Below are 13489 nucleotides of genomic sequence, written 5' to 3' on the forward strand. Positions count from 1 at the left end.
TACTTTAAACTTGATTAATATTTTTGACAGTTATTAACTGATTTCTGTCAAAAAATATTAATGTTAAAATAAACTTTATATTATTTTTTTGAAAATATCATTCTCTTTAACATAAAATTGAATGAAGAAGCAAAGCGCGCGCTTGTGTTCTAGTTTATATAAATTTGAATGATTTATATATGTGTATAATAATGCATATTATATATTGTACATAGTATATAATACATGATACAAAACCTAACTAGATTTGTTCAGGAATAAAAAACACTGAGGAATATTAATAAAGTAAAAGTTTGCTTTTCCTCTGTGAGATATTTATTTAATTCAGTATCGGATTGCTCAGAGGCTTGCAGAAGGGAACGATCAGTGTCAACAATAAATACACTCGTCGGACAATAGACAATATGTGTTTATTTAATAGTCTCGCTATATATAGATACTTATACGACTTGTCCGCTCTAACAGATCGCTGCCTACAACGTGACGGCCGAATTTTATTGTGCCTGGCCCTACTAGTCCTTATTGTGCTTGAATCTATGATGGGTCGACGTCATCTCATTTGGTTTACTCGCATAGTTACTAGTAATCCTTTCTTTTTTTTTTGCCTCAAACTATCGATCGTCAACTAATTGTAAGAGCGAGAGTGAATTATACTCGCTATTGTAAGACATCGCGTTACACGAAATCGGCTCGTGCTGTCACGATGATCCGTTGCTACGTGGTCATTGACGAATTGCCTCATTAATTCATCAAAATTTATTAGACACAAAATATCTTTATATTTTCAATTATCTGCATTTGTGCATTGTAAAAATAAAATTAATATTCCTTCTAATCTGCAAAAGATATACTTTTTTTTAAATTTATATGTTAATTTAAATTTATTTAAAAATAAAACATTTAATAAATATAATATTAACATTATATATATCAAATATGTTATAAATTATATTAAATTTTTTTAAAACATGGAATAAAATTTGACAAACGAAATAAACGAGCTGTAAAAATGATGAAAGAACATCTCATTGGATACTTACTTGCACTATAAGATATAATTATCAATATCCTGCGAATTCATATTAAGAACGACAGACGAGGCAGTTACATAAAACTATCGATTATCAAAAGAAGACAACTGTTATATAATAACAACATCGATAAATCTTCTACACAACACGATGCAATAACGAAACGACTCTCTATAGCGCGCGCAATAAATTATTATTATTAACAGATATTATATGTATGTATATATATATATATATACGTATATATATTTATTTATATCTATACAAGAGAAAATATGCGATTCAACGATTTATCGTAATCGCCACGTCAATCGGAGTACCTGTATCCCGAGAAGGGTGTTCGCAGGATGCATTTTTTAAAGCAAAATTCTTGCTTCTTCCGGCGTTTTTTCGCCATCGTAGAAACGGATCGTCGCAGCAACTTCCGTCTTGAATGTCATTTCAGGACTTCTTTCGTTCATGGACCGTGAAGAAGAACGCAAAAGTGCGAAGCGTATCGTGCACGTGCCTGCGCGCGTATTGACGTACATTAATTACGATATTTATTAATTACGATGCCCCTCGACATCGTCGCACACATGCTATTTAATGCACGTCGATCCGTGCAAGCAGATGCACGCGAATATCGCGAGCTCGAGCGAATTCGCGATATCCGCTGCCGGGATTTTACACCCTCGTCCTTCGATGTGTCTTTTAGTCTTTATTTTGTATTTTGTAAAATTATATCTGCAAAGCTAAATTGATATATGTATATTAAAAAAGCTCCGTCTTCCTTCATTACTTAAACTCTATTACTCTTCTTCCGTATTTATATTATTTATTAAAATTGTAATTAATTTCGAGAAATTGTATGATAAATATGTGACATTACATTAAGAGGGATTTAGCGCTAGGACGACGGTGTAAATCCCAGGATTTCGAAGCGGTGTAATTAAAAAAAGAGTTTCAGACGAGAACGCGCACACAAGTATTTCGCTTCATACATCTTCTTCACCTTTTTTTTTTGTTCTTTTTGCTTTTTACGACAAACATGACTCGTTATATAATGGCACACAGCATGGCAGTTGCAACAATGTACTTTAATAAACTGTTACTTTAATTAGCTTATTTCTTAACTTACTTCGATAAATCTTATTTTTAGCTTCGTCGCACTCTTCATCATAATTCCTTTCTCTCTCTCTCTCTCTCTCTCTCTCTCTCTCTCTCTCTCTTGTTTATAATCATCAAATCGTCTGCCTGTAGCCGGAAATCACCGAATCGTGAGAAAAAGAATCATAAAAAAATGAACGTGAGAGCAATTTCTTGGAACGATTTTCGGCGATTTTCGGCGGATTAAGCGCAAAACACTCGCTCCAGATATACGCGACGCTTAATTAATTAATTAAAGCGTCGCAAGGACTAGGCGAAACAGGATCTCACTCGTATTCTTGATCTCTTTCTCTCCCTCTCTTTCACTCTCTGCTTAACGCGCACTTGTTACATACTTTCGCGACTTATGTCGCACATTATTATCATCCGCTTAGATATATACACGCGATCGAAAGTTGTATTGTGTCGACTTTTCTTCGAGATTATTAACGATAAACGTTACACAATAATTTATATAATCGAAGCGTTCTCCCTCGCGCGTTTCTTCTTCGTTAAATTTCTTATTAATTGTTCACTTAGCGATTAAACACGTAGAAATTGGAGAATAGAAAAGGAGTGGCTTGGAACCATGTCGTACCGGTGTCGAGCCTTATCGGATGCGTTGGATGCTGATTACTCTCAGTCAGTGAGGAAAATCTGCTTTCAATGCAAACGATTGATGCCAGTATAATGGGATAATAAAAATAATGAAGCTAAAAAAAGCTTCGACAATAATTATATATGATTTTTGAAAAAAATTAAACATTTTGATAATTTTCTTTTGATTTGTCACGCAGAATCTCGATTTCTGTTCATTTATGCTGTGTTCAGAGACTAAATTTTGTTCCATCTCGAAGCAGCATCCAATAAGGATTGCGATAACGCCGGTACGGTTTTCTTTACAATATTCACATAAAAATCGTACTTTTTTTTTTAGTATTTTCTTATCGTGGACACTTAACAATCACGAGTCAAAAAATAATATCAAGACCGCTTTTCTTTCGTTCGACCTTTCACTCTCGTCTCACTTTGCAGTCTCGCTTTTTTAGGATCACCTCGAGTGCCGTAAAAACGGTGAGGCTCGAGGGGAGGAGGATCTCGATAATAGCCGATGGAGATGATTCACACAGCGAAAGATCTATCGTGATTTACGGTTAAGTATCTTCTCGAGTGATTGTTTTGGAAAACGATTTTAGGCGTGAGAGAGCATATCTAGAGAAAAGTAAGTTATTAATTATTATTTAACGTAATATTTCTCCGAATAAATCACATTTTATTTACAGGTATGTAATTCGTTGACGGAAATGACAGCGCGATGTCTCTAGATTGTGGACGAGAGAATCAAGCGACGACGATTGTTGCTAACAAGTAAAATCGGGCCTAAAGTTTAACGAGTGCTTATTACGCTACCGCTTATTACGCTTCTAACGATTTTAGGCGCGATCTGTTGCGAAATTTAATCGCATCCTCCCTCTCGTTCTTTCTCTCACCCGAGCTCTTTTCATCCTCTGGATGCGGACGACAAAGGTTCTACGACATCGACTGTATCGAAAGAAACGTGGAGAGTGTGTGACCGGATAATAGATTGCTATTATATTATATTATGTTAGTATAGAATCTAATAAGTCAACAAGAAATTCGATCTGATACTTTGTCTGTGTCTTCATCCATTCGTGCATATATCATCCACGCATTCATCGCGGTTTTTCGCGAAACGTAAATTGCAAAATTGAAATCACCAAATTACATTATAAAGAATTAATGACTTAAATTCATCAGATCACAATCGAAATAAAATAAAACTTGAAAATACCCGATATACACTATCATAAAAGTGAGATAAATATTTGGAATTATTGCAGTTTGTTAAGAATAAAAATTTTCATCTTTTAAAAAAGTAAAATGTCCTTAGATTTTTTAAAATTGAAATTTATCAGGTGCACGTAACACATTCATACATTAAACATTCATTCCGTGTTAACAATTGTGTCAATTAACGATAATATTAATTTTTTTGCTTAGCTATATATGATGTAACACGATGATATAGGCTTGATATGACGGTGGCACACATTAACTAATTGTTTCTTTTTATTACTCTCCCATTTTCCTTCCTCTCCACCTCACCTTCGATCTCTTGTTTCGTTTGTTGCGAAAAAGATATTTAACAATCATATTACGTTCTCCATTTTTTACGTCAGCAATAACCGCAATTCAATTCAAAAATTACAAAATGTAAACAGTTGGAGGTAGCAAAAATTAAATAACGACAGCGCTATCTATTTTGTAATTAACTCTTCAATAATGTTTCGCATGTCACTAATAAAATTTTACTATATGTGTTTAACATTTTTATAAAAATATAAAAAATTCCCAGTAAATAATATTTAGATGGTCCAAGCAATTATTAATATGTCAAATATTAGATTGTCTGTATATTTGATTCTCTTGTAGAATACTCAAAATTTAACATAAATATATTTCTTTCGTGAGATTCTTACTTTATTTTCCTCATTGCTCTCTAATGATATTGAGATTATTTCATCTGTATGTGTATCTATTTGAGATTAGAGGTCAGAAGTAAGAGAGGAAGTTGTTTCATTCGCGGCGACGTATGCCATCGGATATAAATTGCAGCCAAGTATCACGATAAATATTATATTATTATTGTAATAATTATTTTTCTAGAAAATATAATTAAATTAATTTAAAAAAAAATAAGCATTAAATTTTACAAATTGAATATCATTGTTAATAAAAAAATGAGAAATTGATACATCTTTTTGTAATTTGATTTAAAATATTAATAAAATAAGAGAGTAATAATATATTTTTATTCGACTTTTTATGGATATATTTTACAGCTCGCGACACTTCGCTCCAATAAATATCCACGCCGCGCACAATACGCACTTTGATTCCAGCTTATATTAGTTGTCCTAACGTTTAAATATATTAGAGTCAAGTTAATAAGTCTTTTACTTTTTTTTTTTTTAGGATCTATAGTGGTTCGTAGACATTTCGTCGAGATGCGAAGAGACGTCGGAGTTAAACGAATGAACGGGAAATGGGTAAACTAGCAACGAGAGAAGTGCTATCGTATACCCGCGGAATTCACACAAGAGGTATCCTCAAGTATTAACGATAAAATTTTACACTTTCAACATTTCGCAATTAACTCACCGCAATGGCAGACGCGACGATACTAATCGGCGAGCGAGATCGAACGTGGAACGTGTCATCCGGCGAAATTTCTCTTCGTTTATCAGTCGTCTCTACTTTGCGATTACGTTATCGCATTAGAGTTTCCACAAAAAAGAGCAACTATATTTATTCGATACTCGAAAATGTTACAACGCGCTTGCCGTGGTATCTTGCATTTCGGACGTTGCATCATTTCAGATCGCTCGCCAGCTTTGTCCTTAAACATTTCCAGTCCTTTAAAACATCTCGTTTGTATCAAGTTTCGACGGTAATCAACCGATTACTCGCATAAGGAGAAGAAAGAATACGTAATAAAATATCGCATCGTTCATGTTCAATTATGTCGTCATTAAAGATACCTCATCGTTACTCCTTATATAAATCACTTTGTCGCAAATTTACACAATTTACGAAAACATACATATCTTGCTGTAACTTAATGTATTAGGAATATCTTTCATTATTAGATAACTTACATTTTTATCATCGCAAGTTTCTGTCAACACCTTTTTTGACGGATTACGAGTATATATTTAAGAATATATCGAGATTTAGAATATCAAATCTTTTTCTGCGATATTTTATTACGATCTGTTGTCCTCGTACGATACATATATACATATATAATAATCGTACATATCTCCGAAACAGTCTCAAGTACATGCAAATTTCGTTCAGTCAGATATGCATGTACACGAGATATATATCTATGCTACAGCGGTGCATTCTGTGGGAGCGGATATAGATTTTTAAGTGAAGGTTCAAAGAGGAATTGTTCTCGACGACCGGACAATCGCAAAGGTGAAAGAAGAAACGTATGTAAATAGTATTTACAACAGACTTTTTAGTGCCTCGGCCACGTTCTCTTGGCTCCTCACGATCATTTGCGAAACGCGTTTCGATCCTGCAGATCGCAGTAATATTTACAGCGGCGTACCTTTTTGTATATTTTCACTTTTTGCGATTAACGTACCGGTTGCAATATTTTATAATGCAACATTATAGGATAATGTAGTCAAAAATATATTTTAAAAAAATGTTTGATCTTTTAAATTAAAATTTTTAAAATTATGAATAATATTAAGAATATTAAGAATATTAAAAATGAAAAGGCGAGGTTCTAAAATTAATAATTTTCTAATTAATTCACGAGAAAATTAACATAAATAAATAAAAATGGAAAAAATATATATAAAGTAATAATAATGAAGTTAATTTCTAATTAGGAATGCACAACGTGATATAAATTCTTATTAACTTTTTCTTTTAATTTTCTTTTTTTTCCTAGGATCAAAGTAATTAAAGAAAAAATGTAATTTTATTTACCAACAAATGCCGATGGATATATAAACTCGTATCTGTTCCACAGTTTTTAATCTTCTTATGTATATCTATAATAAATATTTGAATACTTTAAATATCAAAATCCAAAAAATAGAATCGTAATTTATGCGAATTTTTTATTGTTTCTTTCAATCGTCAATCTAATCTATTTCTTTGCAGCGCTCTAATTTAATTATATATCTACTTAGAATTATAAAAGGATAGCGGAGGAATAAATATGAAACAAACTCTTCTAACAAATCGTCAATTTTTTAACGATATTATACGTTGCGCTGCAAAGAATTATATATAATAAACAACAAGTCGCACAAATACGTATGTTTTAATACATTATTGCAACAATAATAAATTATAACGTCTACGACGATCTAGACCTCGCTGAAGCTGTTGAAGGGGGAGAAGATAAACGCTTATAACACATCTTCGAGCAAATCCATCCAAAATCATCGTACGTCATCTGTTATTATCGTATTTTATCCATTGTAAATCATTGAATATTATGGATTTTAATTACCAGCAGTTTGAAGAAGGACTTCTTAATCTTGCCAACTCCTTCAAGCACGATGTGCCACGTGGATGATGAGATGTCGATTAATGATGAATTATGACAAAGAAGATGACGATGATGACGATAATGATGATAAGAATAGATTCATGATGAGTAATGATGCAATATACAGGCAGGCGTGTTGGCTGTTGCTGTAGTTGTTATTATATAGATGGTATATTGTAGTTTTGCTGTTGGAGTGTGTAGTTGTTGTTCGTTTCAGTTTCTTTTCCGCTACGTTTCTAAAGATGCTCTATAGACTGTCTCTACGTTCGCGAATGTGTGTGCGTATGACAACATCGAGGTAACGAAGAGACCGATACTTGGAAATACCGTAGAAGAGGCCTCGAGTACTTATCTGGCATCCTGAGTAGGCGATTGATCTTCCCCGTCTGTCATATGAAACACCATCGACGCATTCGTTCTGCAAAATGTCGCGATTCTTTGATCAACTAAATATCGAATTAACGCGATAAATATTTGAAAAACTACACACAAGTAATAATTACTTATAATAGTTTTATTCTTATGATTTAAATTCTTATACTGTAATAATTCTTGCAAGTAATAAAAATAATAATTAAAATACGTAAATATCATAAATTAGAATAAAATTCAAAATATTATCATCATATGCTTTTCCTTTCAAGAAATTTTTTAATTAAGACTTACATATTGATTTTATATTATCCTCTTTGTTCTCATCTCTTTAATAATTAAATTATATCTTATAAGGGAACTTTCAATTAAAAAGAAAATTATTACTGTCAACTTACGATTGCTCGCAACTTGTAGTAGCTGATATCGACGAGCTGTGGCCATTCATAGTGGCTGATCCAGGTGAATTGATTTTGCTAGGATGATCGTCAAAGGAATTATTATTATTGTTATCATTGTTGTCAGATATTTTCTCAATTAATTGCGGTATTGTTTCCAATTTGAAGTCCAAATTGATACTTTTTTCATCCTAAAAATATTAATTAACGATTAATATTATCAATAGAAAATAAACAATATTATGAGCATGAAGAATTAGATTTTCCAAATCACCTCCTCTCTTAGTCTATCGAGTAATATCTTCTTATCGGCTTTTAGTTTCTTCACCTGATCCGCTTGCGACCGAGTCTTAATACCTGAATGTTCCAGCAGCGCTAAATGAGCGTCTTTCTCGGAAAGGGCAAGTTTTAAAGCTTCGCGCCTGCGATACAAACAGACAATAATAAAACAAATCATTAAAAATGTATTATTATATTTAATTAATACAAAATGCGTTCGAGACCAAACTGTTGGTCTGAATTAATTTTAAAAAACGCACTTTGTCTGATGTAGTTCTTGCAGCTGACCGGTCTTTTCCTGGTTCGATTGAAGCTTCTCTTCGGCTGTAAATATTTTGTAAAGGAGCGGTTTGCATGTGATGCATTTCATGGCCGAGGCAGCATGCATAACTGCGATCTTCTTCTCTAAATCGTCAACCTAAACAACAAAAAATTTTGGGGAAATTCTATGATTGCGTTGCATTCTAAAAAATTAATTAGAAATTAAAAAATAAATTATAAATTATATTATTAATATTTCTTGGGAGAGAGATAAATATATTTTATTTGAAATGATGATCTATTATATCTTGTTAACTCGAACTCGTGTGCCTGAAAAATTGATATAAAGGAACTGAACGTATTGTATAAAAGTTTTCAACTCACTCTTTGATCTGCTTCCTTCCTAAGCTTCTTTTCGTGTTTAAATTTTCTCTCGGTCTCGTCCGTAATTGCGATGCTCTGGCGAAGAGCCGCGTCCAACTCCTCTATCTTGCGCTCTTTGTCCGCGAGATCTTCCTTCAATCGAACTTCTATCTCCTCCTTCTCTTTCAGAACGGCAATCAGTTCTTCGATCGCGACGTCGATCCTCTCGCCGAGCGAAGTCTCCAGAGAATTGACTTCCATCTCCAGCTCTTCTACCCTCTCGTTTTTTATCCTGATCACTTCCTTTAATACATCGATGTCTTCTACCATATACAATTCCTTTTCCAACTCGCCCATTTCTTTCTCCATTTTCAAAAGCTTGTTCTGTTGCTCGACGATCTGCTGCTCGTATCTCTGTATCCTGTTATCCTTTTCCGAAATGTCGTATCCCATTTCCTTCATCTTTCGTTCTTTCTCTCGCAGCTCCATTTTTAGATTCTCATCCTGCTCGACAATCTGCAGCTCGCATTTTTGGATTATTTTATTTTCTTTAGAAATAGTGTGCGTTCTATTCTTCATCTTTCGTTCTTTTTCTTCCGGGTTCCAAATCGCTCTATCGTTGCTTTCTTTCGATGTATCTCCGACTAATAATGACGGAGGAATAAATAGTGTAGTTAAAAAATTGAAGAAAAAAATACAGAAGTTTCAATAAATATTTTTACTTACTTGATTGAGTTTCCTCGAATCTTGACAGCTTCTTATTCAAGTCAACGATCTGATTCTCTAACTGATCGATCCTGCATTCCCGATCCTGCAGCTTCCGTTTAAGACCGTCGACATCGTGTTCTCTGACGTACTCTTCCAGGCTCGTCACCATCTCCTCCAGCTCTATGATCCTCGTTTTGTCGATCCCTGTACTTGTGAGACCGTACTTCTGGATACACCTTTCCAGCGCCACGATACGCTCTTTATCGAGCGACATCTGATAACGCAGATCACGTATCTCCTTCATGTCCTCCTTGAGAAAGCCCTCGAGCTCCTTTACGGCATCTTCCAGCTCTTCGATCCGTCTGGACTTTCCGTCCATCATCTTCTCGAGATCGCGCAGCACCTGTACATCCACGTTCTCTTGTAGTAGGTTTTCCAGCAACGTCATTTCCTGCTCCAGTTCGACGATGCGTCGATTCTTCATCTCCATTTCCTGTTTCCAGGTCTCTTCGGCTTTCTCGTTCGTCCTATCGTCGCTGTCCTTTTCGGAGGATTCTGTCGTTTTTCTGGCATGATTTTTCAAAGAATTACTCAAGACTATCACCTGCCGCTTCAACGCGACGATTCGCTGATTCTTCGTATCAGGATTACAAAAATTCTTGTACGCTTTCGTTTGCGTTTCAACGTTTTTCCTCGTTCTGCTGTCCTTTAAGTTCTCACAGCATTTTAGCTGCTGTTCCAACTGGACAATACGATGATTTTTCTCCTCCACCTCTTTCTTCCAGGAATCATTAATGCTTGCGTCATTTAATAGGTCCTTACATCTGTCGTAATCCATCTGGAGGCTCTTTATTTTCCTTTCTAATGTGGATATGGTATCATCCTTCGTCTCTAGTGCTTCTCGCCAGGAGGAGGACTCATCCTTGTTATCCTGGGACTATAGCGTGCGGTATGTGTGCCGAAGCGAACATTTGTGGGCAAAGTGGCAAAATGACGAAATATACGAAATGGAGATAACGAAAATAAAGAATAAGGAAACACACACAGAAGGAAACAGAGAAAGGTGAATGCGTGGTATTTTAATTCAGGCTTTTGTGTGTATATATGTGGTGTGTGTATGTCTGTGCATCAAAGGATGCAGAAGTATGCGTCTTCAAATGATTTCAAGATAAATCCTCGATCTTCGTTATCAATTTGTTTATCCTGCGAGTCTCGATATATTTTAATTTTTATCCATTGATTTATCGTTCTTCTTTTCTTCGTTGGTTTCTTCTTTCTCTTCGCGTCTGCCGTTTGCCATCTGATTTTCTTTTCCTCTCTTTCTCTCTCTCGAATATTAATTTAAACTCGTATTTATATATTTATATTTACGTGTGTGCATACATATATACATCTACATACGTATATTTTTTTCGCGGCCGTGTAGATAATAGTATTTGTATATACAGGTAGATGCGCGTGTATCCGTATTTTATCTTGTGTGTACGCATATGTGTATATATATACTTCGGTCTTTCTTCGATATATAATAATAATTAATTAACGTTATTGTTGCCGTTGTCGTCTTCTCTCGCGTCATCTCGTTAATATTTATATTTATAATTTATCCTCTGCGTATATTTATATATCTGTATTTATATTTATATCTTCAATATTTATATTTTCAATATTTATATTTATATATTTATATGTCAAGTTATTGTTGTGTTATTATCGTTATTATCCTTTCGCTATAATTATTAAATACGTTAACAATGGTCGCAGCATTTTACGTAAAATAATTATATGTCTCGACGTGGGTTTTGTCCATCGACGGATCTACGTCGATCCTTCGTTTAAGTCTCTCGTATATCTATACTCGTATAGTCTTGCTTAATAATATGCAAATTGTACTAAAAAGAACGGAGGAGAAGGCGTCTCCAACAAAAATCGACCTTAGAACAAGCTTTTTAGGAAACCGGCGGGTCCCGCCTGTGTTTGCAATGTTTCAAAGACGCAGTATATTTTTGTTTTGTTTTGTTTATTGTGTATTGTTAATATTGAAGGAATGCCGAATGGAGATACGTATAGAAAATAAGCAGCGATGTGCATACAAAAAGCGTGTGCGATTGTCGTGTATGCATCCGAAAGCAGCATGGAAAATGAGGAAACACAAGTAATTAGTAGATTAGTAGACGGAAGAAGAGAATATGTTAATATATAAATTAATTTATTTTTACATCTTTTCTGATCATATATATATTATTGAATAAATAAATGTAAGATAATACTGACCTCTTGATGTGCAGTTGTAGCTTGTTTTAACTTGGCTTGTGCGGTTTTGAGTGCACTGCGATAAAGAAATCAAGACCATTAATAATGGACACATTAAATCATTTTTTACCTCTTGAGATATATGTCATTTAAATTTAATAAAAAATTCACGTAATGCGTAATCTCTTATAAGTATGTTATACATTAAACATAAGTACATTTTAATGAAAAACATCATAAAATTGTGTATTTTAAATATAACGTTATTGTTTTATGTTTGCAATATATTAGTATGTTTGAAAGTAAAATATCATTAAATTATAAAAAATAATTATCGTATTTATATCGCATTATCATATTTTAGAATTTTAGATGGTACTTACTCTTGAAGATCTCTGATCTGTTTCTCTTTGGAGTTTTGTTCCTCCTGAGTCATCTGCACGAGCTGCAGTAGCCTTTCGGTTTCGGCAGAGCTCCTGTTCGATTCTTCCTTCGCCTTTTCCAATTCCTTCTCGGCAATTTCGAGAGCTTTTTGCATTTCCGCTAATCTCTTGTCTGGCGCTCCACCACTCTGTGTGCGTCAAAGCAAACATATTGTTAGAGAGAAATTGTCTAAAAATAAGAGAGAGAATTCATACAAATTTTCATTAGATTATATATGAAATCTACATTATTATCTAAAAATTATATATATTAATAACAATTTATTAAAACATTTATTAACACTTTAATATCATATTTTTTCAAATCTGAAATATAAAACATCCTGTATTATATGATTTAAATCTTAAATTATCATGTTTGTGCTTTTATAGCTTTTGCGAATTTTCTAAAATTTTATTCGAAATTATACATATATTATTAAAATATGTAACTATGCTATATATAACTAGAATTAGAATTAGAACGTTCTAACAACAGAATGCAATTACCTTCTGTAGTTGTTGTTCCAGTTGGTCCATTCTCGCCTTTCTCTTCTTTAGATCCTGGTCGAGACTTTGGAGCGCCCTTTCCTTCTCCTCTGTCGTCCTAGCTTTCTGATCTATAGACTTCGCCCTTTCCTCCGTCTGTCTTCTCTGCTCTTCCAATTGTCGTCTTTGTTCCTCCAGCTGTTTCCTCTCTTGCATAGTATCGACGCCAGCTTTCGCGGCGCCAGCTTGGAGTTTCTTGTTCGCCTCGTGCAAGTTCACCTGCATTTAGGAAGAGATTGACTGTAGCGTACTCCTCGCACTTTTGTCGCATGCACGTTTTATTCTTCTTTTTTTTTCTTTTAATTAATTAGCCAAAAATCAATTGCGAGACAATATAAGAGAAAAAGAGAAGCTGATAAATGCGTTGTAAGAGCTATGATAATGACCATTCCAAAATGCAAAATCGACGACCATCTACTTGCGCTTTGGTTCAACGTGCTTTCCTATCTCGTTTGCGTGTAAATTTTCAATTTCCAAAGTGCAATTAGATCGCAAAATATTATACGCCAACCTCCGATCTTCCCGCTTTCGCAGAATAAAAATTCATCGGTGCTTTATTTCTTTCAAGTGATTTGAATCTCAGATCTTATTGTAAAGATATAAGAGATAAGAGAGTGGATTTTT

General features: G+C 34.0%; 1 protein-coding gene across 9 annotated transcripts in view; it reads right to left on the reverse strand.

Annotated features, from left to right (window-relative positions):
* Positions 1-292: 292 nt before the first annotated feature.
* Brp (ELKS/RAB6-interacting/CAST family member bruchpilot) overlaps positions 293-13489 on the reverse strand; it is a 76050-nt gene continuing 62853 nt past the window's right edge. For 7 of the 9 annotated variants that reach the window (XM_083042066.1, XM_083042067.1, XM_083042068.1 and 4 more), the window contains 9 exons: positions 12827-13084; positions 12278-12465; positions 11916-11970; positions 9660-10578; positions 8955-9577; positions 8570-8727; positions 8305-8452; positions 8031-8221; positions 293-7678 (listed from right to left, as the gene is read on the reverse strand). In XM_083042066.1, the coding sequence (XP_082898192.1) occupies positions 7609-7678; positions 8031-8221; positions 8305-8452; positions 8570-8727; positions 8955-9577; positions 9660-10578; positions 11916-11970; positions 12278-12465; positions 12827-13084 (2610 nt within the window). In that variant the 3' untranslated portion in view covers positions 293-7608. Of the gene's footprint in view, positions 7679-8030; positions 8222-8304; positions 8453-8569; positions 8728-8954; positions 9578-9659; positions 11613-11915; positions 11971-12277; positions 12466-12826; positions 13085-13489 lie in introns of those variants that run through there. The other 2 variants (XM_083042071.1, XM_083042074.1) reach the window with 1 other exon arrangement.

The sequence above is a fragment of the Prenolepis imparis genome, unplaced genomic scaffold, assembly GCF_030444845.1.
Source record: "Prenolepis imparis isolate NDT839.2.m4 unplaced genomic scaffold, iyPreImpa1.0 SCAF_7, whole genome shotgun sequence".
In the NCBI taxonomy this organism is placed as follows: domain Eukaryota; kingdom Metazoa; phylum Arthropoda; class Insecta; order Hymenoptera; family Formicidae; genus Prenolepis; species Prenolepis imparis.